Genomic DNA, 27,034 nt, shown 5'->3' on the forward strand with positions numbered 1-27,034 from the left:
AAGTGTGGTGGATGTGGGATGGGCCCAGGCCCCGGTCACGCCCGCCACCAACAGCCCTGCTCTCCTAGGACTCACTCCTGGAGGAGGACTTCCCTGACACCCAGAGGATCCTCACAGTCAAGTGATGAGACTGGGGCTGAAAGCAGAGGCACGCGTAGGGAGAAGACCACTTTTATTGCTTGTCTGGGTGGACGCCCAGGGTGGACAGGGCGGGAGGGGCTGGGGGCCTGTCCCGGACAATAAAGGCGCCCTCAGCGGATGTGGGCCATGTCACCAAGGAAGGGGGTCTTCATGCAGCCAGTGCAGAGCTGGTCCATCCAGAGAGGCGCCTCGTGCTGCAGCGGCGTGCGGCGCGGGTAGAAGGTGAAGTCCACGCGGTAGTTGAGCAGGCAGCTGAGGGAGGCCATGTAGAGGTCAGAGAAGCGCACGAGGCGCCTCGAGAAGTAGGTGGGGTTGTGGAAGGTGCGGAAGATGCTGCCGAACTGCGCGTTGAACAGGGCCTTGGTGATGCACCTGGCAAGGGAGACACGATGCACTTGAGGGGTAGGCCTGGGGTGGTGGCTTGGCCGGGACTCCTGCCCTGGCCCCACCTGCTCACCTCAGCTCCTGCCGTTCTTTCATCCAGGCAGCTAGCACCTGCCTCGACTCCGCGTCCTGATAGGTCTGGGGACACAAGGTGTGCATTGGGTGCATGCACCCAGGCGGCTACTGCCCTGGCCCTCCCACAGCCACCTCGGCCCACACCTGCATGCGCTCCAGCAGCCCCGTGAGTGCTTGCTGCCACGTCAGCGAGTGCATGTACTGCTCTGTGTTGATGATGCGGATCTCACGCTCCAGCTCAGGGATGATGGCACCCGTGCGCCAGCCATGCCGCAGCATGAGATCCTGGTGGGTGGGGCGGCAGAACTGGGCTCAGCACCAGTTGCGGGGGTGGGGGTGGGGTTTCCTGGCCCTCCCCGCCTGCAGCCCAGCTCTGCCTCCCTCACCGCCAGGTCACTATAGAGGTGGTCCCCAAAGTAGAGCACGCGGGGGCCACGCCATTCCGTCAAGCGCAGGAAGTCAAACAGGTTTCCCTAGGGAGAGGAGGGGAATGCTGCTGAGCCAAGTGTGCCTTGTCCTCCACCAGTCCTCCCTCCCAAATCCCCAGAGGCAGCCCAAATCCAGCCGGATGCCAGCTGCCCTTTCCCGTGGCCTTGCTGCTCCCTCCCTGGGCCCTGGTCCTTGTCACTTTCCCCTCCTACTTGGGAAGGGGATTCTGCCTGCTGCAGGAAGGTGTCCTATAGGCCTGGCATGGTGCCCATGCCTTGAGGCCCTGCTCCCTGTGGTCTCACACATACCCCAGACTAGGGATTGAATCCCTGTTTGTAAAGAAGAAACTGCAGGGAAGGCTCTGCAGCCCTGAAGTCCTCGCTGGCCTCCCCTGCCTCAGTGCAGAGGGACCTGGCAGACCAATGGCAGACCTCACCAGGGCCACCAGCATCTTGGAGCCGGAGAAAGATGGAGATACTTAGCCAGGCCCACATGTAACTGGGGAAGCTCACAGGGCGGCAGAAACTGAGAGGGCCAGAGCAGGAATCACTGGAGTAGTGCTGAGGCAGCAGCCACCAGGGCAGGAGTCCACACCTCAAAAGCGAGAGGAACTGACACCCAGCAAGCACAGTTCTTGGAGCAGTCTGTGCATCCAAAGCCTCAGAAGTGGAAGCGCTGGGGGAAACAGGTGGTGTGGGAGAAGCCAATTGCTGAACTAAGTTCAAGTGGAGGGGCAGAAGCCCAGTCAGGCCATAGACCAAGGGAGAGAGTCTCAAGGGGCAGGAGACTGAAAGACTCCTAGTAACAGGCAGGATCCAACACACAGTGTAAGGCAGCTTCAGAATATTGGGCATAAAGAACTGCCTGAAAGCTGCCAGGGAAGAAAGTCATGTGTTTCCCATAAAGGTGCATGACCCTCTTCAGCTGAGGCTGGATGCCAAGACAGGGGAGAGCAGCCCCCTCAGAGCTGATGGGACACACCTGGGCCCAAGGGCTGTGGAGAGTTTGGGTGCAGAAGGGTGGCAGGCAGAGCAGTGGGCAGGGCTGAGAGGGTGGGAGTGTTTCCTGCAGGCCAGGCCTGGGCATTGGCCACCCCCACACTGCTCCCCTGGCCAGCTGCTGGCTTCCCCCTGCCCCAGCCCCAAGGCCTTTAGAACCCCTAGCCTGAAGAAGCCCAGCTCAGCCAGGATTTCTGCATTCCAGCCAGGGCGAAACCTTAATCACTGCCTGCTCATAGATACCCAGTCCCACCTCAACACCAGTCCCTCTCATTTTCCTAGCCAGGCAGGAAGGAGGAGTTTCTCTAGAGCACCCAATGAGCTGTCCCCAACCAGACTTGTTCTGGCTGCAGCAGAGTGCTCAGCCCCAAGAAATGACATCATTTATCAGGCATTTCATGATCTCTGACCATTCTTGTTTTTTGAAGACAGGGTCTCACATTGTTGCCCAGGCTAGAGTGCAGTGGTGTGATCACAGCTCACTGCAGCCTCGAACTCCTGGGTTCAAGTGATCCTCCCATTCAGCCTCTGGAGACCAAAGGTGCATGCCCTAATTTTTTCTATTTTTAGTAGAGACGGGGTTTTGCCATGTTGGCCAGGCTGCTCTCAAACTCCTGAGCTCAACAAGCTATCCTGTAGCCTCGGCCTCCCAAACTGCTGGGATTACAGGCATGAGCCACCGCACCTGGCCCACTGGCCATTCTGAGGGCTTTATATCACAGCTTCAGTAGAGAGTATTACAACTCTTTTGCAGACAAGGGAAGCAAGGCACAGAGGTCAGGCAACCAGGCCAGGCTCCCTCTGCTGAGTAGTGGAGTTTGGAATTCAAAGCCAGGCAGCTTGACCCAGAGGTCAAGCTCTCGAGGCCACCCAGACCTGCTCCCTGCCAGCCATTGCCTGTGTGAGGCTGCTCAGGGCCAAGGAGCTGTGCTGCTTCCTCAGAGGCTGCCTCTGCACAGCCTGGAGCCCTAGCTAGGCCCCATGCCCCCACCACGTGCTGCTTTCCCCAGATGGCCCTTACCTGCCGATAGATCTTGCCCTTTTCCAAGCGGGTGATCCGGTCCCACTGAAGTGAGCCCTTCTCATCGAGTTTTCTGAAAGGCCTGGGGTGCAGGTAAAGGGCTTGACTTCCAGTCTGTGGCTGGGCCATGGGCCGGGCAACCCCCATCCCTCCTTCATAAAGGCCCACCTGCTCAAGTGGACCCATGCCAGCAAGGGGGTGTCCCCACCCCAAGCACACTGGGCAGTGGGCAAACGCCAGGTTGGCCTCCTGCTTCAATCCCCTCACTGGGGGGAGGCCTCTATTCCCCTTCCCTGACCCTGTGACCCCCACCATGGCCATACTTGCGCCGGTCAGTGAAGAAGCTGGGCTTGTCTGCCTGGACAATGACCACATCGAAGAGCTGGCGCCAATCGGGACCCACCATGTGCCGCATCCCCTTGTCTCTGTGCGGAGGAGGTTCCGGTGGCAAGTAGTCTGAGGGCAGCTCTGTGCCTGCCCTCCCCACCCAGAGCCCTGGCCCTGCTGTCCCTCCGTCCACAGGGGCTGGACTCACACGAAGCTGAAAGGACTGTTGGTGATGAGGAACAGCTGTTTCCCATGGGCCACCAGGCGGCTCAGGACGGCAAACGTCTCGTCCCCTCTCAGGATGTACTTCTCTAATGGGGCAGATGGGTCTGTGAGGGCCAGCTCTGCCACCTGCTCAGGCTGGCCACGGCAGGGCTTCTATCCACCCTTACCCATGTCCTGCTCGATCCACTGGTACATGAGGCCCTTCACATGCACGTCTCGGATGGCGTCCTGGGGGCGGTGGAGGACAATGAGGGTGCAGCAGGGCCCAGGCAGGCCTGTCCTGCTGTGGCTGGACTTAGCTTTCCCTGCCATCTGAGGGCAAGCCCAGCATCCTCACCGTCACATCCTTGTAGAGGTGCGCTTGGTCAAACTCCAGGCTGTGGCCCAGGAAGTAGTCCACCACGCAGGACAGCAGAGCCATCTCCGGCAGTGAGAAAATGTCCATGAACTGCTTAATGGAGGGACCCTGCGGAGGGGGCCATTGTCTCAGACACCCTTTGAGGCCCCACCCCCTTCAGTGCTGGAGATGAGGGCTCCAAATCTGCCTTGGGACTTGGGCACATGTCCATGGGGCAAGCTGGCTCCTGGGATATGGAGTACCTTGCCATAGAAGCCACTCATCTGGTATAGTGGGATGTGCTGGGTGCCCCCATACAGCGCGATCACTTCCTCATCTGGCACAGGCTGGAGGCCCCTGAGCAGGCCCAAGATACCATCAGTCCAAGGTAGTCCTGAGCCAGAACAGCAGTGTAGGGTGGGGCAGGGGTGGGGTTGGGGCAGAGCCAACTGACCTGTAGGCTGTCCCCAGCTGCACATAGTGGAAGGCGTCAATCTTCATCAAAAGGCTCTGGGGGCGTCAGGGAGGCAGGACAGACGGTGAGGAGGCAGTTTCACCATGGCCCCAAGCCAGCCTCTTTCAGCCCATGCCAGAACCCCAGCTGGATGGTATTAAGGGGTAATGACCATACCAAGAGGACACCAAGGAGGGAGCCCCTATACAGGTCCAGCCACTCACCTTCTGAATGTCATAGTGGAGGCCACGGATGGCAAAGCTGGGGTTGTAGTCATACTTCCGAATCCCCTCTGGGTACTGCCGGGGGAAAGCAGCCAGGCCTAAGCCCATAACCCTGCCAGACCTGCTGGCTGGTGGCCACCCCAGGCAGTCAATCCAGCCACCTGCCCAGGGCAGCGGCCAGTCAAGAGGGCCAGGGAAGCCCCACGACTCAGCCCTGAGCTTAGGCCAAGGTGGGTCTGGCTGGCCTCCAGGCCCTGGGCGTGTTGGTGGCAAGGACCCCCGTCTCACCTTGTAGTGCTCGATCAGGATGTCACGGGCGGCGCTGAAGATCTCGGGGTGCAGTGCGTCTGCATACTGGGCCAGCGTGTAGTCGTAGTCAAAGCCGTAGACCTCAACGTCACGCAGGCTGATCTCGTTGTTGGCGTAGATGGCTGCTGGGTTCAGGAGACTGCAGACCTCGGGGGGCAGGAGGTCTAGAGGAAGGAGATGCAGGGAGGCAGTGATGGGGACAATGATCCCTGCGGCAGCTATGGCTCCTGAGCACTCTGTGGGGGACTAGCCCTGTGAGCCTCAGAAACACCCCACAATGGTTCCTCTTATTCCAGTGCTGCAGATGCTCAAACAGGCCCAGAGAGAAGTCACTTGCCCAGGGTCACGTGGTTAGGATAAGGCAGAGCCCCTGGCTGGAGCTCCTCCCCATGGTTACACCTGCCTGCATTACACTATCTCCTGCAGCCCACCAGGTGTACTGAGTCTGTGACTACTCCAGGCCTTCATCACTAAGCCCCATCAGACACAGGGCCATGCTAGAACCCTGGCAGCAGTCACTTAACTCCTCACTGCCTAGCCCCAGAACAGTTGCTTTTGGGATGCTCTACAGTGCAAATCCTCCCACTTGCTCAAAACCCATGCAGGAACATCACTGTCTGGGCCGCCTACAATTCAGTGGCTCCTCTGCTTCTCTCAGGGGCCCTGCCCTGCCCCCTGGCCTCATCTCTCAGCCTCCCTGGGATTATGTGTGAGGATAGCGTGTGGGCACTGAGGACTCCAACCCAGAGTGGCTGGCTCTGTATGGCCAGACTAGGGAGCTGAGGCCATGGATGCTGACTTTTCTACCTTTCCCAGAGCTGGGACTGGGGCTCAGGAACATTAGTGGGAGGGGGCGTCCCTCTGCTGATCGGGCTGCCAGCTCTGTGCACCTCCCATAGCCCAGGGAGAGTGAGGCCCCTCTAATCAGATTTCAGCTACCCGCCAGCCCATATAATGACATTTGCTGGCTCTAGCCAGGGAACATTGCTAATTACGACAGGCAGGACGTGATGTCAGGTTCTGGGCCATTATCCGGGCTGCTCCTTCTGGGGATGTGGTCGTGGCCACCCCAAGTCCCTGGCTGCTCCCAGGAGGGTGCAGTTGGCTTTGAGGCCCACAGCAGGGTGCTGAGCAGGGCACTGTGCAGCATGGGTTCTGGGGTCCCAAGGAGGCAGACGAGGCTGAGAGGCCCCACGTTACCTGCCCTGGTTTCCCTGTGTGTACAATGGGGAAAGTGGAAGGGAAAGGAAAAGAAAGGAGATGTGCCAGGAAGGCCACATGCAATGAGGTCAACCAGACAAGACCATGATAGAGGGAGCTCTCACGGCTATGACTTCAGGAAGGTCACCTCACCTCTTGAGCCTCAGTTTCCTAGTTTCTAAAAGGGTAGGAAAAGTTGTACCAAGTGGGGCTTGGTGGCACACACCTATAGTCCTAGCTACTCAGGAGGCTGAGGCGAGAGGATTGCTTGAAACCCAGTAGTTCAAGACCAGTCTAATCCATATAGCGATACCCTATCTCTGTGAAAACATTTTTAAAAAGAAAAAAAATGTACCAACCTACAGAATTACTAAGAGGGTCATATGGAAGGTGCTACTCTGTGCAGCAATCTCACTCTGCACCCGCACATATACAGGATTAAATGGGTGATATGTTTCCTGAGCCTATGAGCATCCTGTCCCCAATTTCCTAGTGTCCCTCCAGAAGCAGGGGCTGCAGGGAGAAGGGAGCAGGCAGGACTAGATGCACAGGGCACTGCCTTGCAGGGACCCCAGCTGTAAGACTCCAGGGGATCCCTGTCTCAGCCACAACCCCAGTGCCGATCACAAAGCAGGAGCTGCCAGGCCAGAGGGCCAGGGAAGCCCCAGTGTGCCTGGCAGCTGCTGCACTCAAGAGGCAGACACCTTATTGATGTGCTCTGTGCCCAGAGCACCTGCCTCAGAGGCACTCTGGGAACACAGGGCTCCATCCCCACCCCTTTCCTTTGGAGTCAAGTTCAGGGTGTGGGTGGGGGATCAGGTGTGGCTGCTCCAAAGATCCGTGGGTGTAGACAGGAGCCCTCACTTGGACAGTTGACTGCAATGCTCTAGGGAGTTGCTTCTGAGCCACGCCTCAAGGCCTAGGGTTCTGGTGTCACTAGGACCCTGGGCCTTGCCCTTCCCATGGCTCTGAGTTCCCAGGTACCAACTGTGACTGTGACTCTTGGTGCAGAAGACCTCGGAGGGTCTGCTTGCCACTGCAGCCTCTTGCTGGCAGAGTCCTGGCCTTCACCTCTGCCCTTAAGGATGTTCCCAGGGGCCCAGGGGCAGACAGTCCTCCCAAGAACAAAGCAGGATGGGGAAAGAGCCACAGAGCCTGGTGGCCAGGCCTGATTTCTAGACTAGAAAATTCTTGGCTCTGGGGCGACAGCGGCCTGTTCCCTTCCATAGGTGGTGTGGGTTGGGGGGCAGCTGAGGGTGTGTCCCACCCAGCATGTCCAGCAATTGCCCTCCTTTCTCCTCAGCCCCAGCTCCCACACCTGCCCATGGTTCCAGCTCCCAGGGCAAACTGCTCCCTAGCAGCCATGACACTTGTGGATGTCTTAGAGGCTTGTCTCGTTCAATCCTCACTCTCACCCTGTGAGGCAGTCTCACTTATTCCCCCATCGTCCGGAGGAAGAAACTGTGGCTCAGGGAGGTGAAGTCACTTGCTCGAAACCACCCAGTAACAGGCACCGGGTTTGAGATCACCATTCAAGTCACCCCACCTGCATTAATCACTCTGCCTCTCAGCCTAGCCTCCCACTATCACCACACTGAGGCCAGGCGGGTGGGGGCTGGTGGACTGAGGGACGTGCTGCGCTGCTCTTAGCCCATAGGCATTAGCCCAAAGCAGACCTTTAGCCCAAAGGTGTGAAGCTGGCTCCTGTGGTGCTCACCATGGGATCTTGGTGGAAATGACTTTGCTCGTTGTATGACAAGAGGAGCTTAGAGGGCTGTGAGGCTCCAAAGATGCAGACAGGCCCAGGAGGACAATGTCCAGTAGATCCCCGTGCTCCTCCCTGAAACCTCCAAGGCAGGCTTCTCAGGATACTCACAGGGTCTTCTCCAGGCCCAGAGCAAAGACTTCATAAATAACACTGGGCAGCCTCTCCACAGACACAAACTCAACCCGGGACTTTGAGGGTGGACAGATGCCCAAGGCTTCAAAATGACCATTCCTCAGGGGCCTTTACCATTCTGCCTTCACTGGTCAAGAAGTGATTCTCAGCCACCCCACAAAGCCGGAGTGAAAACCCTTGTCTAGCCAGTTGGAATCTTCCAGACAGGGCCACTTTGTCTTATCAGACAATGAAAGCTACGTCACCCCTGGGGGTTCCTCCGGAAGCTCCCCTGCCCCACTTGGCCTGGTTCCAGTCATCACCCAACCCTGGGACAGAGAGGCCCCAGGACTGCGTTTCATGCTTGAGAGAGGGTGAGGCTTGCCTGGGGCCACCCAGCTGCTCAGTGATAGGGTCACGACCCAAACCACATCTGTCTGCTGCAGAAGCAGGGCCCCACTAGACACAGGAAGACAAGCAGTCAGATGTCCAGCACTCTCAGCTCTGGGGCCTCACTAGTGAGCCCTAGCCGGCCCCCTCTAAGAAGGGGCCTCAGCCTCCTCAAGCCATTTCTCAGAGGGAGAGAGCAGGGACAGGGAGGTTAAGTGCCCTTTGCAGCTCTAGTCTGGGCTACAGGGGGCGGGGGTGACTTGGTTTCTCCCAGTCTTCGCTTCCCGTGCTGACAGGGGGCCGGACCTCCAGGGCGACATCGAGGTGTCTGGGAAGTCCAACCGGTGTCCCCTTTGGTCCGGCCGTCCCCAGGAGCCCGTTCCGCCCGGCGCCGCTCGCTGGCTTTGTCCACAGCACTCTCCCGCCCCAACTAAGGGCTGGCCGAGAACAAGGGGTTGGGGGCGTTTCCGCCGCGGCCTCACGTTGGGCGGGACCCCGAAGGAAGACGGCGGGGGCCCAGCACTCCGGCAGCCACTCAAGGCGCCCCGAACTCCCCAGACCGAGCCGGGGAACAAACCTCCCGCCCGCCCCCGGGCGTCGGGGCGCCCCAGAGGCCCCCGGGATGAACGGCCGGACCTTCTCGCGAAAAGCAGCCTGGTCCTTGGGCTCCGCGGCCCCGGCGAGCCCCACTGGGTGCTTCCCCGCAGGAGCGGCGCCCTGGGGCTCGGTCCGTCAGTCAGTCCACGCGGAAGACACCCCGGCGCACGTCCCGCCCCAGCTCACCCACCGTGCACCAGTCTCCTCATGTCCTGGTAGCGAGCCCATAGGTGCGCGCTGAGGTCGGCGCCGCCTGCGGGTGCCTGGGCGGGCGCGGAGCGCGGGGCGCCGGGACAGTGGGCGCCGGGACCCGGGGGGCCGCAGCCAGGGCAGGAGGGCGAGGACGAGGCAGTTCGCGGCCCGCCGTGGCCTCCGCACAGCAGCCAGCGCCGAGCGACCGCCCGCAGCCCCGCACCCGCCATGCCCACCGCGCGCCGCCGGCGCCCGCCGCCCGCCGCCCGCGCTGCCCTGGCCCTCCCGCCGCCCGCCGCCCGCCGCCCTCCGACTGCGCGCCCGCCACGGTGGCCTCGTGCTCCTCACGGCGGCCGGCCAATGGGTGCGTCGCGCGGAGCCCGGCCTGCCAATGGGCGCGCCCCTCGGCCCGTGGGGCGGGAGGCCCCGGACCCGGCGGGGCCGGGCCGGGCCGGGTCTGGCCGGCCCGGGCGGGGCGGGCTCCCCAGCCCCCTCCCCCAGTCTCCCGCGCGGCGCGGGAGGACTCCGCGCCCCTCTTCGGCCGTCACGCCGGCGATGGCGGCGCCCTTCCCTGGCCCCAGCCCTGGATGTCAGAGGGCCTAAGCGCGGCCGTCCCTGCGAGGCTCCGGACGGCCGAGGCGCCGAGCAGAGACAGCCCGAGCGCGACGTGTACCCCCCCCCACCCCGGTCCCCAGGTCCTCTACCGCCCTCTCCGCTCCCGGGTCCGCCCGCCCCACCCTGCGCCTCTGGATGCTTTTGACCCCAGATTCTCTGCCTCTCCCCCCAGTCCTGGTGCGCTCCTTTCCGGGGGTCTTGGTCCCCAGTCTCCGGGCTCGGACTGACTGACCACTGACCAGAGCCCAGGCCGGTCCACTCACTGGTCTAACAAATAAAGAGCCTTTCCCGCGCTCCCCGGTGCCAGGCCCACGCTGGGGGAGGCCGAGAGGCCTGCAGGGCAGCCGACGTCCACTAAGGCAGACTCTTCTCCCGCTAGGGTGACCCCTTCTAACTCAACCAGGTGACTGGGCCGTGCGCTGCAGGGTTGTGGGCCACGGTCACTGCGCCTGCTTGTTTCTGACCTCGGTAAGTGGCCACACCCGTCAACCCCCGGTTTCCCGACGCAGGCCCCTCGTGAGATGCTGTGGTCTTTTCTAGCAATGTCGCCAGGCTTTCCAACAAAATTCCTCTTTCCTGCGCAGAACCGCTCTCCACTCGCATTTCTTCTGCTCAGATCCGTATTCCGAGCCCGCACCAGGCTGTGTGCCGGGTCCAGAGGAGGCCGACCCAGCACCCGGGGGCCCTGTCGAAGGGTGCCAGCTGGGCACGCGTTGTTTTCTGAGGTGGCCTCGCTGTCTTTCAGGGTGTGTGTACATTCGAAACTCCACTGAACCTTGATTGAAGACCTAGTGTGGCAGTCCATGGCCTGGAGACTGGTAAGGATTGAGGCCATAGGATGGGCTTGAGTGTGGCGGTGCCCCCAGGGCCCCACTGAACTAGTGGGTGTGCTGGGAACCTGGCCACACGTGAACCTCTCCAGACGAGGGGCTGCTCTGCAGCGTCCAGCCGTCAAAACCTCCTGTAGAAATTGGAGCGAGCATCAAGCCTGTGTGTGTGCATGCTTGGGCGGAGTCAACCCGGAGAAGAAAGAGGCTTCCGGGCTGGCCCTCCAAAGCCGGTTGTACAGGCGGCAGCTCAGGCTACTCACTGCGGGCCCTATGACCCTTTCTGGGGCGCTGCTTGCTCTCTCCAGTCTGCTTTTGTATATTTTGTGTCCATATCACCAAATCGTCTCATTGGTTCTAAGCTTTCATTTACCTCCCTTAGATTGTCTAATAGTTGTCTCCCTTCTCAAAGCTGTTCCTGCAGTTTTTATTTTAGTTCTAGGTAATGGGGTGACAGCCCCCTTCAGTTATCTTCAGCAAGCACAGCAGCATGAGAGGACGCAATGACAAGTGAAGTCTCTTAAGTCAGAGCCCTGCTTCTATCTGGCATAGCTTCTTAGTCAATTAAGAGAATACATGTAAAGAATACACGTTCAGACTGGGCGCGGTGGCTCATGCCTGTAATTGCAGCACTTTGGGAGGCCAAGGCAGGAGGATCTCTTGAGCCCAGGAGTTTGAGACCAGCCTGGGCAATATAGTGGGACCCCCGTCTCTACAAAAAATTAAAAAATTAGTCGGGTGTGGTGGTGCACCCCTGTAGTGGTGGGAGGATGTCTTGAGCAGGGGAGGAGGGGTTTGTAGTGAGCCGAGACTGCGCCACTGCACTTCAGCCTTGATGACAGAGTGAGATCCTGTCTCAAAAAACAAACAAAAACCATATTTGGGAATACATGGGAAGAGCTCTGCCAATCATTATCATCATAGTGAATATTCTAACTAATGTTAATCAGTTACTATGCTCCAGGGTTGTGTTCAGTGCCTCATTCCTATTACCGCACTACATTCTCACAGCGTCAGAACAAGGCCTCCGTTTTACGGCTTAGGGAATTGAAGCACAGATGGGCTAAGGGAGCACCTGTAGAGCAGGGATGTGGTTTGATAACAGAGCGCATGCTCTTTAACTATCCTGCCCTTCTGCGATTGTTGTGAGTAAAGCACCTACAAGTTCCTGTAGAACGGTAAGTGCCCCATACAACATAGCTTTTATTAATTTTAGGTATCTCACGCAGCGCTTAGATTTTTGCTGTGATCATTGATAAAGTTCAGCTTTCAACACTCCATATCAAATTCTGTTACTTCAGAAGTCTAGGCACCAATCACATCTCCGAAATAAACGCAAGGCATTGCATAATTGCATTTTGGAATGTGGTGCTGTACATAGTCCATCCGAGAGGGTTATCACTTCTCTCTGGGTATTAAGAATAAAAATGGCGGTGGCAAAGTAGGGGGCGCGGCTGCCAGCTCCGAGTTCAGACCCGCACTGGGGAGGCAGAGGGCGGGGCCGGGCCGACGCCACGTGGGCTGCCCTTCCCTTTTGGGCAGCCCCACCTCCAGAGCTGAGGCGCCTGCGCCAGCAGCTTCTGGCCCTGCTCGGCCTCAGGGAGCACGCGCACCCTGCGTACTCTGATTGGCGGAGCCTCACGCCCCCCGCTGCATTCTGATTGGTTGATCCGCCTTGCTTTAGGAGGTCGGCGCCCAGCTTTCCGGCACTCGTACGCGTACCGTACCGCGCTCGTTAGTATTCCAGGCTGCCGTACACGGCGAGTACGGGCGGGGCCGGCCTTGGCTGCGTCCGGGCGTTCCAGTGCGTAGTTCCGCCATACCCATCTCCACGACCTCGGTCGAGCATGTTCACCAGGGCCCAGGTGAGACGGATTCTGCAGCGGGTGCCCGGGAAGCAGCGACTTGGCATCTACCGGTTCCTGCCCTTCTTTTTTGTCCTGGGAGGAACGATGGAGTGGATCATGATTAAAGTGCGCGTAGGCCAGGAGACCTTCTGTAAGTGAGGGGGTAGCAGTCTCTGCTTTCAGGAAGGCACGAGGCGTAGGGATCCGTTTTTCTGGGAAGTATTCTCAGATTGCAAAGTGCGCATTCCACTCAGAACGCTGGGCAAGTGCAGTTCCATTCGCTTGGCAGTCAGGGCGGCCTGGCTCTCTTGTAGGCCGGGCACATTGGCGTCCAACCTTGCGACCTTCCCTGCACTTAGAGGCGAGATCACGTGCTTCCAGCCCTCTCACGCCTGCCCTTCACCCGTGCCGGTGACATCGCCTAAGGAACGGACTTGCTCACAACAATCGTAGAAGGGGGTGGATATGAGGGGTCAGGGAAACTCCTGCTAAATAGCCATTTCACTTTGGACTCATCTGTCCAAACTCTGGAGGGAGCTGATCTGCCTGACTTTGCTATTTACCACTGCCTTTACAGGGCAGTCATTGGCACCAGGTCTTTGGTCTGGGTCCAGATGATCAGCACTGTAAAGACAGTGGTAATGCCTGGCTCTGCATTACTGAGCATTAACTCTGGACAGGCCAGTTCCTTTCAGGACTTCCCCAACCCCTCGGCCCTTTCTGCTTTGCCCCTCTCCTGAAACGCTATCGTTTGTGAATTGCCAACCCAATTAAAGAATTGTTACGTTAGTGATTCCTAAAGATCCTTAGTCCTTCTATTCATCCATTCATTGATACTTAATGAACATTCTTGAGGGGCTGTAATGAAAAAGGCAGAGGTGTCCCTTACCCCAGAAGAGCTCTAATGGGAAAGAAGATGATAAAGACAGTTACCACACGCAGTGATCAGTGCTGTGAGAAGGAAGTGGGAGGAACATAGGAATCTCGGTTGGGCACATCAACTGGACTAGATGGTGCAGGGAAGGCTTCAGGAAGCAGCTACCAAGTAAAGTAGGACCTGAAGACTGAGTAGGTGTCAGTCAGATGAGGGGAAGGTGTGTGGAATTGAAAGCATCTCCATAGCAGTGGTAGGAGCACTTGTGTGAGAGTATGCTGTGTGTTTGAGGGATTGAAGCAGATGAACAAAGTGGGGATGGCTAGAAGGGTGCCTGGGCAGGGTGGCAAAGGGACTGGAGAATCAGGAATGGATCCCAAGGATTCATTTTAAGGAGAGGATTTAACATGTGGAGAATGGCTCCTTGTGGACAGATTGGTAGGAACAGTTACGCTGTATGGCTGTCTAGAGTTGAGACGGTGGCCTGGTCTAGGTTGGGGCAGAAAGGATGCCAAGAAGGGGTGGAAGTAAGAGACAGCCCAGAGGTAGTACTGACAGGGCATGGTAATTGAGTGGACTCAGGAGATGAGGAGTGGAGGCTTCTGGTGGGACACCTGGGGCAGGGGTGGTGCATTTCCTGAACGTGCAGAACACAGGCAGGGCCATCCTGGGCACCATCTGGGACGTGATGAAGTAGATATGGTTATACAGAGCTGAAGCTCAGGAGGCAAATCTGGGCCAGAAATTGGGATTCGTGAACCATTCACAAGCAAATTGTGATGGAAGTCAAACCCTAACTTTTTTTTTTTTTTTGAGACAGAGTCTGTCGCCCAGGCTGGAATGCAGTGGCCGGATCTCAGCTCACTGCTCCGCCTCCCGGGTTTACGCCATTCTCCTGCCTCAGCCTCCCGAGTAGCTGGGACTACAGGCGCCCGCCACCTCGCCCGGCTAGTTTTTTGTATTTTTTAGTAGAGACGGGGTTTCACCGGGTTAGCCAGGATGGTCTCGATCTCCTGACCTCATGATCCGCCCATCTCGGCCTCCCAAAGTGCTGGGATTACAGGCTTGAGCCACCACGCCTGGCCAAACCCTAACATTTTAATTTAATTTAATTAATTTATTTTTTGAGACTGAGTTTTGCTCTTGTTGCCCAGGCTGGAGTGCAATGGTGCGATCTCGGCTCACCGCAACCTCTGCCTCCCAGGGTCAAGCGATTCTCTTGCCTCAGCCTCTGGAGTAGCTGGGATTACAGGTATGCGCCACCACACCCGGCTAATTTTGTATTTTTAGTAGAGATGGGGTGTCTCCATGTTGGTCAGGCTGGTCTCGAACTCCTGACCTCAGGTGATCTGCCCACCTTGGCCTCCCAAAGTGCTGGGATTACAGGTGTGAGCACTGTGCCTGGCCCAAACCCCAACATTTTAAGGGTAACTGAGAATGGCCAGAGAGGCAAGGAAGGAAACCAGGAAGATTTGTTATCACAAAAGAAAAGAGGTTAAAGAAGTCCGGCTCTGAAGGGGAGGTAACCCCCTTCCTCTAGGAGAGACTGCAGGATATACAAATAATGATCTAGAAGGAGAGGGTGGAGAGAGGCTGGAGATACTGGACCCTTGAGGGTGGGAGAGGGTGGGACCAGAACTGGGTGACAGGAGTAAGCCCTTGGAAGTTAGCTGGAAGAGTTCCTTATGATGAGTTTCCTCTGTGAAGGAATAGAGGAAATGGCCATTACGGGGTGGGTGAAGAAGAGTCAGGATCATGGCTGAGGAAACAGGATTGTCAGACACCTCAATGGACCCAGTTAGAGGCATAAATTGGCCCCTCAGTGCACAGCAAGCAGGGTGAAGCATGGGGAAGGGAGGAAGTTGGATTAATCAGTGGTTGGGGTTTTGAGGTTGTGTCAGGAAGTTAAGATACTGACAAGAGTATGAAAGAATTTTAGCTGATTTGCCAGGAGAGAGAACAAGAGGCAGCTGAGTGGGGAAGACGGGCGGAAGGCCTGGGGAAGAAACCTGAGGTCCAAGGACAGGAGGGCTGGAAAGGTAATGGGGGTTGTGGTATGAACAGACATCCTTCAGAGGAGCCCTGCAAATGACTGGAAGATGTTGAAGGTGAAGGGGGCTGGGTAAGCTTCATCCCCATGGGTAAGAGTGGTATCTGGGGAGAAGGCACAGGACAGGGGCAAGGAACCTGAGCTAGAGGCCAGCACTTTTGGTGACTGAAGGGGCATGATGGAGAGCAGGTGCCAAAGAAAGATGTTGGTAGACAAATAGCATGAGCCATGAAGGAAGAAGATTTTTTTTTTTTTTTTGAGAGAGAGTCTTGCTCTGTCGCCCAGGCTGGAGTGTGGGGGCATGATCTTGGCTCACTGCAACCTCTGCCTCTTGGGTTCAAGCGACTCTCCTGCCTCAGCCTCCCGAGTAGCTGGGACTATAGGTGCCTGCCACCACACCCGGCTAATTTTTGTATTTTCAGTAGCGACGGGGTTTCACCATATTGGCCAGACTGGTCTCAAACTCCTGACCTTTGGCCTCCTGAAGTGCTGGGATTATAGGCATGAGCCACTGTGCCCGGCCTGGAAGAAGATTCTTTACATGAAGGTGGAGAATCAAAGGTCTGGCAAAGCAGCAGCTGGAACAAGGAAACTGATCTCCTCTCCCTACCTGAAGGTTTCTGGGTATGGGAGAGGGAGCATCAGAGAGCCAAGAGGCAAGAAGTGCCTTTGAGGAGCCAGGTTTTAGTTAAGAAGGATGACTTCAGAGCACAGAATAGAAATTATGGGGGAGAAGGAAGTGAGGGAAAGCTTAAAACACTAAGAGATGTGCTAAGACGTGATTCTATCTTTCAAGACACTGACTTTTACTCTTAAGTCTAGAACTCCATTATCATAGTCCTCATCTAACTTAAGTTTTAAGTTTATTTTGGCATTGAGTTAAATATTAATGCCAAGATTCAGAAGTAGGTGACAGACCTAGACTGTTGGTTAAATTACTCAGATTGTTTTAATTTTAAATATGTTTCTTAAAAATCTAAGCAACTTTTTGTTTGATACAGATGATGTCTACCGTAGAAAAGCCTCAGAAAGACAGTATCAGAGAAGGCTGGAAGATGAATGAGACTGAACTTCAGCAGTCAATAAAGTCAATATGAATTTTTACTATTGGTTTCAGTGCCTTTTAAAATGTACTTTTCAGATCTCTTGTTCTGACACAGCTTGTCCTTGATCAGCTGCACAATATTCCAATAACTGTCTTTGCAAAGAATTTTTATAGTTCTGTCTCTGCTTGAGTACTTCCCAAGTCACTGCAGGACAACACTTGTGGGAAAATTATTTCCTCCTAAGACACTCACTCGATGAATCTAGTCCATGAAATATTTCTTAAAACAATTCAAGGATCAATCAGGATGCTTTTCAGTGAAGCCTGAATTGTTTTCGGCAACTTTGTTTTTAGGCAACTAATGATAACCTTATTTACTTTTTTGCAGAATTCAAATTAAATTATGGACACATTCTCTATTGCAAGATCATTTAAGCCAGGATAATTATGCAGGTTATATTTCTGCCAGCTACTAGACTATAAACTTTTTGCTAGGGTGGTGGAAATTCCTGATTGACTACGCATTTCTCAATGAACAGAAATACGCGCCTCCCTCGCTTGGCTCCACTAAATTGCGAGGACTGGACCTTCATGAGGACTCTGGGCAACAGGTTTTATGCTACTCTATGATGAAGATGCTGCTCTTCCATTCAGCTGCTAGAAACAGTTGCTCCTTCCGTGAGAAAGTGAACCTACACAGCATAAGGCAATCCCAGACTTGAGCTAAATCAGAGGCTCAGTCTGTTGAGTGATTTGGCAATTTGACCCAGTGTAACTTTGGATCAGCCTGGTAGAAAAAGCAGACACCTTTCCATGCTTGCGTAACCACATCTAACATCATTTCAAGCAAGAAAATATCTACATACTAAAGACTAAGTTTCAGAATAGTTTCTAACTATTGCACGAGAATAAAGCTGATGCTTAAGGCCACAGGGTATCAAGTTAATGATCTCTGCCATAAACATATCTCCTAATTTTTTCTAGAGATTTTTCTCCTAATTTTAGTCCACTTATGTTAGAACCAATTCAGTAAAGAAGAACCATTAACTACTCACATCTCATTAAAGCACTACCTACACTACAGTACAGCAAGCCCAGAGTCACAGCTGGGAGATGGCTTGAATGTGAAAGGCCAGTAATGACCTCTACTACCAGGGAGAGGACGGTGGTTCATCATATTCTCATGCCCAGTTGTGTCATCTAGGATTCCTGGTAAACCTAACCTGATAAACCATTTTTAGTGACTTGACTGCTGTATAAAAAGTATAGTATGATTCTCTCAATTATATGGCCATATTCCATGTTTGCCCTAATCCACCTTGTTTTAGGAGTTTGGTACATATAGAAAATATACCTTTTACAAAGACTAACAGTAAACACTAATAAAACCATTGGCTAACTTCTGTGTCTGCTGTGGGTTCATTCCCTTGCCCATCCCCCCGCTTCTACCCCAGAGAACCATTAGACTGAATTTTGTGTTAGCCTTCCCTAGGGCTTTCCTCTCCATTTCTTTCTTTTTCTTCTTTCCATTAGAATGTTAATTTATTGAAGGACAACAGACTTTGAAAATGATGGCCAGGCTTGGTGGCTCAAGCCTGTAATCCAAGCACTTTGGGACGCTCAGGCCAGAGGATTGCTTGAGGCAAGGAGTTCAAGGCCAGCCTGGGCAAAACTCCGTCTCTATTAAAAGGAAAAAAAAAAAAGGCCGGGTGCAGTGGCTCATACCTGTACTTTCAGCACTTTGGGTCGCCAAGGCAGGTAGATTACCTGAAATCAGGAGTTTGAGACCAGTCTGACCAACACAGAAAAACCCCGTCTCTACTAAAAATATAAAATTAGCCGGGTGTGGTGGTGCATGCCTATAATCCCAGCTACTCAGGAGGCTGAGGCAGGAGAATCACTTGAACCTGGGAGGCAAAGGCTGCGGTGAGCCGAGATTGCACCACTGCACTCCAGCCTGGGCAACAAAAGTGAAACTCCATCTCAAAAAAAAAAAAAAGATTGGACAACTGACTTTTAGGCAGGTAGACTACCAAAGCAATTTTTGTATTCAATGTAAGCAGGTTTTCAGAGCATATTAGTTTGGATGCTGTGAGTGAGAACTCATTTGTTAGCCAGGGTGCAAGCAAGCTTTTTTTGAGATAGGGTTTCACTGTTACCCAGGCTGGAGTGCAGTGGCATGATTATAGTTCATTGCAACCTTGAACTCTTGGGCTCAAGCGATCTTTCTGCCTCAGCCTCCCAGGTAGCTGGGACTATCTAGCTACCATGCCTGGCTAATTTTTAAATTTTTTGTAGATACAGAGTCTTGCTGTGTTAACTGGGCTGGTCTCAAAATCCTGGGCTCAAGCAGTGCTCCCACCTCAGCCTCCCAAAGTGTTGGGATTACAGGCATGAGCCACTGCACTCAGTTAAGGTATATAAGCTTTTAATTTTCCCTCAAAAAAAAAAAATATATATATGATATATATATATATAAAATATATATATATATATATATATTTTTTTTTTGAGACAGAGTCTCCCTCTGTTGCCCAGGCTGGAGTGCAGTGGCCAGATCTCAGCTCACTGCAAGCTCCGCCTCCTGGGTTTTACGCCATTCTCCTGCCTCAGCCTCCCGAGTAGCTGGGACTACAGGCACCCACCACCATGCCCAGCTAGTTTTTTGTATTTTTTTAGTAGAGACGGGGTTTCACCGTGTTAGCCAGGATGGTCTCGATCTCCTGACCTCGTGATCCGCCTGTCTTGGCCTCCCAAAGTGCTGGGATTACAGGCTTGAGCCACCGCGCCTGGCCTCAAAAATATTTTTAACTCTCCTACTAGGAATATGACTCTATCCTACTTATCAGACACTGAACTATTTAAGGGAACTTAAAGTGAGGCCAAGAGTAGTGGCTCATGTCTATAATCCCAGCACTTTGGGAGGCTGAGGTGGGAGGATTACCTGAGCCCAGGAGTTCAAGATTAACCTGGGCAACATGGTGAAACTGTCTCTACAAAAAGTACAAAAAATTAGCCAGGCCTGGTGGTGTGCACCTATAGTCCCAGCTATTTGGGAGGCTGAGGTGAGAGATTTACCTGAGCCAGGAGGTCAAGACTGCAATAAGTGTGATCCCAACACTGCACTCTAGCCTGGGCAATGGAGTGAGACCCTGTCTCCAAAAAACAAACAAACAAACAAAAAGTGAAAAGAATTGCAGTACCACCAACTGTAAACTACAGGGCATAAATTTTAATAAATTTCAAGAACGATACTTATTTCAGAATGCTGAAAACCTGGTTAGGATTTATTGCTAGAACTCCACCTCCACTGTGGTGTTGGGGAAAGAACATGGGCTTTGGAATGTCACTTTATCATCTGAATTGATAGAGAAAGTACCTAATAATGGTAAAAGAGTATTACAGCCCAAAAACAAAAAAAAAAGAAAGAAAAAAAGCAGCGAATAAATGAGTTATTTTTGTTCATCTAGCAGTTCTATTTTGGAAGTCTTACCTACATCCCTGATGTGATATTTAATCTCCGTTTTTTGTGTGTGTTTAAATTTTTCACACTGAATTAACTCTCTTTAAAAAAAACATGCTCTTAGCCAGGCGCGGTGGCTCACGCCTGTAATCCCAGCACTTTGGGAGGCCGAGGCAGATGGATCACGAGGTCAGGAGATTGAGACCATCCTGGCTAACACGGTGAAAACCCCGTCTCTACTAAAAATACAAAAAAATTAGCCGGGTGTGGTGGCAGGTGCCTGTAGTCCCAGCTATTCAGGAGGCTGAGGCAGGAGAATGGCCTGAACCCGGGAGGCGGAGCTTGCAGTGAGGAGAGATCCCGCCACTGCGCTCCAGCCTGGGTGACTGAGCGAGACTCTATCTCAAAAAAAAAAAAAAAAAAAAAAAAAAAAAATTTCTCTCTCTCTCTCTCTCTCTCTCTCTGTTGGACCCTGTTGTTTTCCAAAGTAATTTATCTCCTAGTAAAGCATATTAGTACTTAGTCTTCACACATGTATTAAATCTGGAGTTTCTTGTCTCATTTATGTGCTATCTGCAAGATATAAATACCATGAAATAGCCAAAACAGGGAAAAGGGACAGTCCATTAATTCGTTTAGTTCTGAACTTTCATTCAGGGACCTAGCATACTTCCAGGCTAAAAAGGAACAGAGTAGGCTGGGTGCGGTGGCTCATGCCTGTAATCCTAGTACTTTCAGAGGCTGAGGGAGGCAGATCACTTGAGGCCAGGAGTTCGAAACCAGCCTAGCCGATATGGAGAAACCCTGTCTCTATACTAAAAATACAAAAATTAGCCAGGCATGGTGGCGCATGCCGCAGTGAGCCGAGGTTGCACCACTGCACTCCAGCCTGGGTGACAGTGAGGTTCTGTCTCAAAACAAAACAAACAAAAAAGTAACAGAGTAATAGCAATATTTGTATGCTCAGTGTTCAGATGGGATGTCTAGCTAAACATCAATGATTGTTCAAAAGATGCTCAGGGCACAGATGGCGGTACTATCCTAAATTCAGGAGAACAGAACCACAGGGATTTGCAAAGTGATATTAGAGGAAAACAGTTGGTTGACTTTACCAACACTTTCTATTAAAAGCGTGGTCATGTTTTAAGAATTTATAAAGATGTTAAAGACACCTGGGCCACCTGTTTCTTCTGGCCACAGACAAGCTATTTGAAGTGGGCTCTACTGCTTTATGATAGAGGACATGCTTTCCTCACTTTCCGCCCTCAGTAACTCTCCAATTTTAATTTCAACCTGCATTTCTGCCCATGCTGAGGACATGTAGGAATTCCTTGACTGCTAGCCTGAGGCGTGGCGTGGGGCACTTCAGGCTGCAGTCTGACTAAATTTGGCTCTGTGTTAATGCAGCCTGAGCCCTGAACCAGAGGTCTGGACACTAACTTTCATCTCCACCTGTGGAGCTTTAGTCTCTTAAATTGGCAGTCACCATCCTCGTCAGCATAAAATCAGGGCTTGCAGGAGTTAAATCTGCTTGAAATTAACATCTGACACAACTTTAACAGAACAACCAAACCTGGTTAATCCAAATCACTTTGCAAACTCTGTATTTATTTGGATTAAAAAGCTTTAGATGAACAACAAAAAATGATACATACATGTTATAAGACTAGTTACCACGTAAACCTCAGATGATATGATACAGAAATTAGAATAAACCAAGTTTTAATCAGGTATGAAAACATTCAAGCTCAAAAGTCATCAACACCAATTTGGGGATTTTACAGAAATAGGTGCCCCTCTCAATTCTTCCTCATAGGAAGGGGAGAGTGGCTTAAAAAAACAACCAAAACAGTTAAAGGCCTTTTAAATCAGTTGGCTGACAAACATACTATTTTAAACCTATAGGTTCCCCTCTGTCCCCTGGTTCGCAATATAAACAATTCTTCTCCACAGGAACTTACATTTTGAAAACATTTAGGCATTATACTTTCTAAGCCACATTACTACAGTTCCTAAAACTTATGAAAAAAAGATGTATAGTTTACTTGTACTTTAAGTCAGAATTTTTTTTTTTTGGTTTTTCTTTTTTGAAGACGGCTGACCTCAAATCTTATATCCTAAATATTAATGGATATCTCCCAAGTTAATATACAGAAAAACATGATTCTAAAATAAATACATAGGCTTTTTAAAAAAAAAAAACTTAATTAGGGCCTGTCTAGTGGTGCCCTGGGCCAGTGCTGCACTGCTTTAGGGAAGCCCCTGGCTGGATCTATGTTTCCTATAGCACCTCTAGGCACTGGGAAGGAGCCTGGAGGAGAGCTCTGGCTTCTAATGATCCACTTGACCCCCAGTGAAGAGTTTTTTTTAGAGGCTCCCCAAAGAAGTCTCATCCAGACTTTAAGGGAAATAAAATGAATGCATGAAATAAATAAATAATTTAACCACAACTAAATTTCATGTTCTTTGGTGTAATTCAAGGATGTCTAGAAACAAAAGAATCTGATTGCATTATACAGTCCATGATGATTCAGTTGCCCAAATAACCAGGAATTGAAGATTTATCTGACTCACTTTAACAATAAGGTATTGACACACTACTGCAATACATTTTTTTTAAATTCAATATTATTTAAAATACTTGATGCAAATTGAAATCCAGTGGTTGACTAAAGGCAATTAAGTTAAAGGGCCTCCTGTATTTAAAGTATCTAGATACAAGAGACTTTTTTCCATTCTACACTCTTTTGCCCTCATGATTTAATAAGTACAGTAATTAAACAACTGAGTACTGATTCATAGCAGATTAAAAGGAAAAAAGCATCCTCTGAGAGTGACTCTCTCAGCTTATAAACATCAGTGGAAGCTCTACCACAATGGCAATCACCCAGTTACTATGACGCAGGTTTCAAAAACATGCCGCCAAGTGAAATAATGTTCCTACTGTCTGCCATCCTATGCTGCCTTCAAATGTTTATTATAGGGTCATATAAGAAAGACAGGGTCACCAAACCCAAGTGTTTGGCATCTGTAATAGTCTTTCTAGTGAGCATTTTATTAAATTATGATTCCCTTCTCCTGTCATTCAAAAGCACAAGCTAAATTTAAAAAATATTTTAGAAAGTATTAAATTTCTGGTTGAGAATTACAACAACATTGAAACTTAAAAGAAAAAAATACATCTGATAATGAGGAAATCAAGAATACTAAAACATACTTGTAAAAAATAAAGTAGAAGGCAATCAATCTACTCGTTCACAATTATGCTTCTTACATAGCTCATATCTAGTTACACACTCTCTTCCCCATGTTAGGTTAGGTGTTATGTTTAAAAATAAATCACCTCCATGCATACCTTAATGCTTTCTTCAAGATGAACTTCAATGTTTTTCAATGTAACAGGTTTAAAATGTTAAATCATCTGAAATTTATAGGCATAAATTGTGAATTCATTATAAATAGATCAAAATACCCTTAAACGTACCTGCCTAGACTAAACATACCTCAGGGTTGTGCACTTGTTCTGCAAAAATTACTGACACCATAGTCTAATTCACAGATGTCTAACTCAGCACAATCGAAAAAGTGCTTTTTCCCCTCCTGGTGTCCAGGAGGTACATTAGCTGCAGACAGATGCACAGCACTGATTACATATTTCTGTAGTGAGCCTCTGAGTTAATAGAGCAAATGTGCCGTGTCTATTAAACATCTAAAACCTAAATAACCACCTTTCAAAGAAAGCACTTCATCTGTAAGAAACAGCTTTGCAGAAAGTGGCTTAAGATATTCAGGCACATGAAACAAACACAAGTATACTCCCCTCTCTAAGATGTAAACTAGGACAAACTTCACATTTCATTATCAATTTAAACTAATCTGTAAACTCTTGTGTGTGTGTTTTTTTTTCATTTTGTTCTTTTATATATATAAAAAAAACCCCAAACCAAAAAAACCAAAAACCCCAAGCCAAGACAAAACCTCTAATGGTTTCAGTTCCATGGCAACAAGTAAAAAGATAAAACTCCAAGTCTACATATACAACCAATTATGAAACTGGTTTTAAACGAAGGAAACATATGCAAAAAAATCTTTGTGTATTTGATAAAGTCAACTTAATATAACAAACAAATTGAAATAGCTTATTAAAAGTGTCCTTATATAAAAATGGCCTTGTGATGTACAGTAAAATGCAATAAAAATTATCCTCCTTTGTTCCTTCCCCCCACCCCCAGTAACTAAAATGGCTACTGTTCCACAACTCTTTATGCTTCTATATAAAAGAAACGTAATGATGTGATTAAACATTTTCTAGGTTGTATGCTTGGCGAATGTTGAGGGTGTCCCGGAGCATCAAATCTCGAAGGCGCCAGAGGGCATCTGCCATGGTGGTGTGGGCCCCTTTGCTTTTCAGCCAGTGAGAGGGTAGGCGGCTCTCCTGTTCTTTTGACAAATGGACGTCGCGTCTTCGAGCTGAAAATTAAAGTACAGAGAGACAGAAATTGGAATTGGAAGTTGGCAAAATTTCCCTCAATTCTAAGATCTGACAGACTTATTAAAACACAAAATATTGAATATTTATCAAATATTATGAATTTTAACTGCAGAATATTTCCAGGCACATTTCTTGTATCATTTTACTAGGCACTAAAAAATTTGATCATACATTTATTTATTTATTTTTTTGAGATAGGGTCTCACTCTGTTGCCTTGGCTGGAGTGCAGTGGTGTGATCTCAGCTCACTGCAACCTCTACCTCCTGGGTTCAAGCGATTCTTCTGCCTCAGGCTCTAGAGTAGCTGGGATTACAGGAATCTGCCACCATGCCTGGCTGATTTTTGTATTTTTAGTAGAGACAGGGTTTCACCATGTTGGCCAGGCTGGTCTCAAACTCCTGACCTCAGGTGATCCACGCACCTTGGCCTCCCAAAGTGCTGGGATTACAGGTGTGAGCCACTGTGCCCAGCCTGATCATTATTTTTTTGTAGGCATCCCTTATATTTAATAATTACTTCAATGTTAACGAAAATTCCTAAAAAGGTAAACGTGAAGAAAGGGAAAACATACCTTCTACTCAAAAGAAATGAAATGAAATGAAATGCCCAAAGTTGGTTTAGAAATCAAGAACAATAGAAACTTCCAAACTTCTCTCCAGAAACTACACAAGTACTTCAGTACATACTGAAAATACACAAGTATGCTGAACTAAATGAATAACCTAAAAGGTTTCTAATATTTTTTTTTTCCTTTTGCTAAACTGAGGTAAAATAGTTTTTTTTCTTTTTTTTCTTTTTTTTTTTCTTTTTTTTTTTTTTTTTTTAAGACAAGAGTCTTATTCTGTCCCTCAGGCTGGAGTGCAGTGGTGTGATCTTGGCTCACTGCAACCTCCACCTTCCGGGTTGGGTTCAAGTGATTCTTGTGCCTCAGCCTCCTAAGTAGCTGGGATTACAGGCACCAGACACCACGCCCAGCTAATTTTTGCATTTTTAGTAGAGATGGGATTTCACCATGTTGGCCAGGCTGGTCTTGATCTCCTGACCTCAAGTGATCCACCCGCCTCAGCCTCCTAAAGTGCTGGGATTACAGGAGTGAGCCACCGCTCCTGGCCCTCATCTGGCTAATTTTTAATTTTTTTGTAGAGACGGGGTCTTGCCATGTTGCCCAGGCTAGTCTCAAACTCATGAACTCAATCGATCTGTCCACTTCAGCCTCCCAAAGTGGGAGCCACTGTGCCTGGCCAATCATTTTTAATTTACCCAATGCATCTATACTAACGTCCAAACGCCTGGAAAAAAAAAAAAAAAAAAAGAGAATATACTTAAAAAGATGGCAGTGATGTTTATGAGAAAACTAGGCTTTGAAATTTGGCCAAAAAAACCCATTTTTAGGCAGGGCGCCATGACTCACGCCTATAATCCCAGCTCATTGGGAGGCTGAGGTGAGTGGATCACCTGAGGTCAGGAGTTCAAGACCAGCCTGGCCAAAATGGTGAAACCCCATCTCTACTAAAAATAAAAAAATTAGCTGGGTGTGGTGGTGAGCACTTGTAATTCCAGCTGCTCAGGAGGCTAACGCACAAGAATCGCTTGAACCTGGGGGTCGGAGGTTGCAGTGAGCCGAAATTGTAGCAGTGTACTCCAGCCTGGGTGACAGAGTGAGACTGTCTCAAAAATAAAAACAAACAAACAAAAACTTCCAAAAACCATTTTCAGGACAGGCACAGTGCCTCACGCCTGTAATCCCAGCACTTTGAGAGGCCGAGGTGGGTGGATCACTTGAGGTCAAGAGTTTGAGATCAGCATGGCCGATATGGTGAAACCTCACCTCTACTAAAAATATAAAAATTAGTCAGGTGAGGTGGCACGTGCTTGTAATCCCAGCTACTGGGGAGGCTGAGGCAGGAGAATCACTTGAACCTGGGAGGTGGAGATTGCAGTGAGCCAAGACCGTGCTACTGCACTCCAGCCAGGGCAACAGAGCGAGACCCCGTCTCAAAAACAAAACAAACCATTTTCAGTGTGTTATGTCAACACGCAAAGAAACTCCAAACCATTTATGAAATATATAATTTATTTTAATTGTATAACAAAAAGGGGTGTTTATTGTATGATATAATATGCTAACAGCAGTGAGACAGCTTTGAGGAAACATGTATTTCACAAAGGTTTATTTAGAAGGAATCTCCTTACCTGCCAGTGTCTGATCCCACTTGCTAATGCTGTTGGACTCAGCACTGAGTCCTTCAATATATTTCAGGTAGGCCTCTGAGTGAAGAAGCCGCTGGGTCTTTGGTGGGGGAGCTACAAACATGGGAGTTGTTGGCTGCTGTATGACAGGGGGTCCAGCTGGATGTGGGCTGGGATATGGAGGTGGTGCTTGCTGCCCTGGAGGCCCCAAAACTCCCACCTGAAAGAGTACAGGACCACATGGTGAGGCAGAAAGAGACTGCACATGTTCTGAGAAGGAGGATAACTCGAATTCTGTCAAGTCCTAGAAAATCAAACTGGGAAGCTCACCTGTTGTCCATATGGACTTCCACCTGGTGCTGGAGTCCCTACCATAGGGGCCACTCCTTGGTTCATCACACCTATAATTCAGAATGCAATGGCACAATTAGAGGCTCTGGGTTGAAAT

At 50.7% G+C, this 27,034-nt stretch overlaps 4 protein-coding genes and 1 long non-coding RNA gene across 58 annotated transcripts in view; 2 read left to right on the top strand and 3 right to left on the bottom strand.

The window, feature by feature from the left end:
- STAB1 (stabilin 1) overlaps positions 1–277 on the top strand; it is a 30,138-nt gene extending 29,861 nt beyond the window's left edge. For all 4 annotated transcript variants that reach the window (XM_077993011.1, XM_015130750.3, XM_015130751.3 and 1 more), the window contains one exon: positions 69–277. In XM_077993011.1, the coding sequence (XP_077849137.1) occupies positions 69–125 (57 nt within the window). In that variant the 3' untranslated portion in view covers positions 126–277. The remainder of the gene's footprint in view (positions 1–68) is intronic.
- NT5DC2 (5'-nucleotidase domain containing 2) lies at positions 156–10,764 on the bottom strand. 2 transcript variants are annotated; one of them, XM_077993087.1, is made up of 14 exons: positions 10,280–10,764; positions 4,904–5,088; positions 4,616–4,690; positions 4,392–4,447; positions 4,201–4,294; positions 3,938–4,066; positions 3,768–3,828; positions 3,584–3,686; positions 3,372–3,473; positions 3,049–3,130; positions 987–1,073; positions 745–885; positions 599–663; positions 156–513 (listed from the first exon to the last, which is right to left on the bottom strand). In XM_077993087.1, the coding sequence occupies exons 1-14, from the start codon at positions 10,398–10,400 to the stop codon at positions 252–254; spliced, it is 1,563 nt and encodes a 520-aa protein (XP_077849213.1). In that variant the 5' UTR covers positions 10,401–10,764; the 3' UTR covers positions 156–251. The 2 variants fall into 2 exon arrangements, with proteins under 2 accessions (XP_077849213.1, XP_014986240.2); XM_015130754.3 differs by lacking the exon at positions 10,280–10,764 and adding an exon at positions 9,181–9,544.
- A 1,568-nt stretch (positions 10,765–12,332) lies between these two features.
- Positions 12,333–17,839, top strand: UQCC5 (ubiquinol-cytochrome c reductase complex assembly factor 5). Its single transcript, XM_002802794.4, has 2 exons — positions 12,333–12,622; positions 16,397–17,839. The coding sequence occupies exons 1-2, from the start codon at positions 12,472–12,474 to the stop codon at positions 16,456–16,458; spliced, it is 213 nt and encodes a 70-aa protein (XP_002802840.1). The 5' UTR covers positions 12,333–12,471; the 3' UTR covers positions 16,459–17,839.
- On the bottom strand, positions 12,365–19,877 carry LOC144339231 (uncharacterized). Its single transcript, XR_013414024.1, has 3 exons — positions 19,573–19,877; positions 18,342–18,779; positions 12,365–13,765 (listed from the first exon to the last, which is right to left on the bottom strand). It is a non-coding gene; the product is annotated as an uncharacterized LOC144339231 (long non-coding RNA).
- Positions 19,878–21,490: 1,613 nt separating this feature from the next.
- Positions 21,491–27,034, bottom strand: part of PBRM1 (polybromo 1) — a 150,135-nt gene continuing 144,591 nt past the window's right edge. For all 50 annotated transcript variants that reach the window (XM_077993048.1, XM_077993056.1, XM_077993042.1 and 47 more), the window contains 3 exons: positions 26,917–26,987; positions 26,590–26,806; positions 21,491–24,373 (listed from right to left, as the gene is read on the bottom strand). In XM_077993048.1, the coding sequence (XP_077849174.1) occupies positions 24,201–24,373; positions 26,590–26,806; positions 26,917–26,987 (461 nt within the window). In that variant the 3' untranslated portion in view covers positions 21,491–24,200. The remainder of the gene's footprint in view (positions 24,374–26,589; positions 26,807–26,916; positions 26,988–27,034) is intronic.

This window comes from Macaca mulatta, chromosome 2 (genome assembly GCF_049350105.2).
Source record: "Macaca mulatta isolate MMU2019108-1 chromosome 2, T2T-MMU8v2.0, whole genome shotgun sequence".
NCBI classification, from domain to species: Eukaryota; Metazoa; Chordata; class Mammalia; order Primates; family Cercopithecidae; genus Macaca; species Macaca mulatta.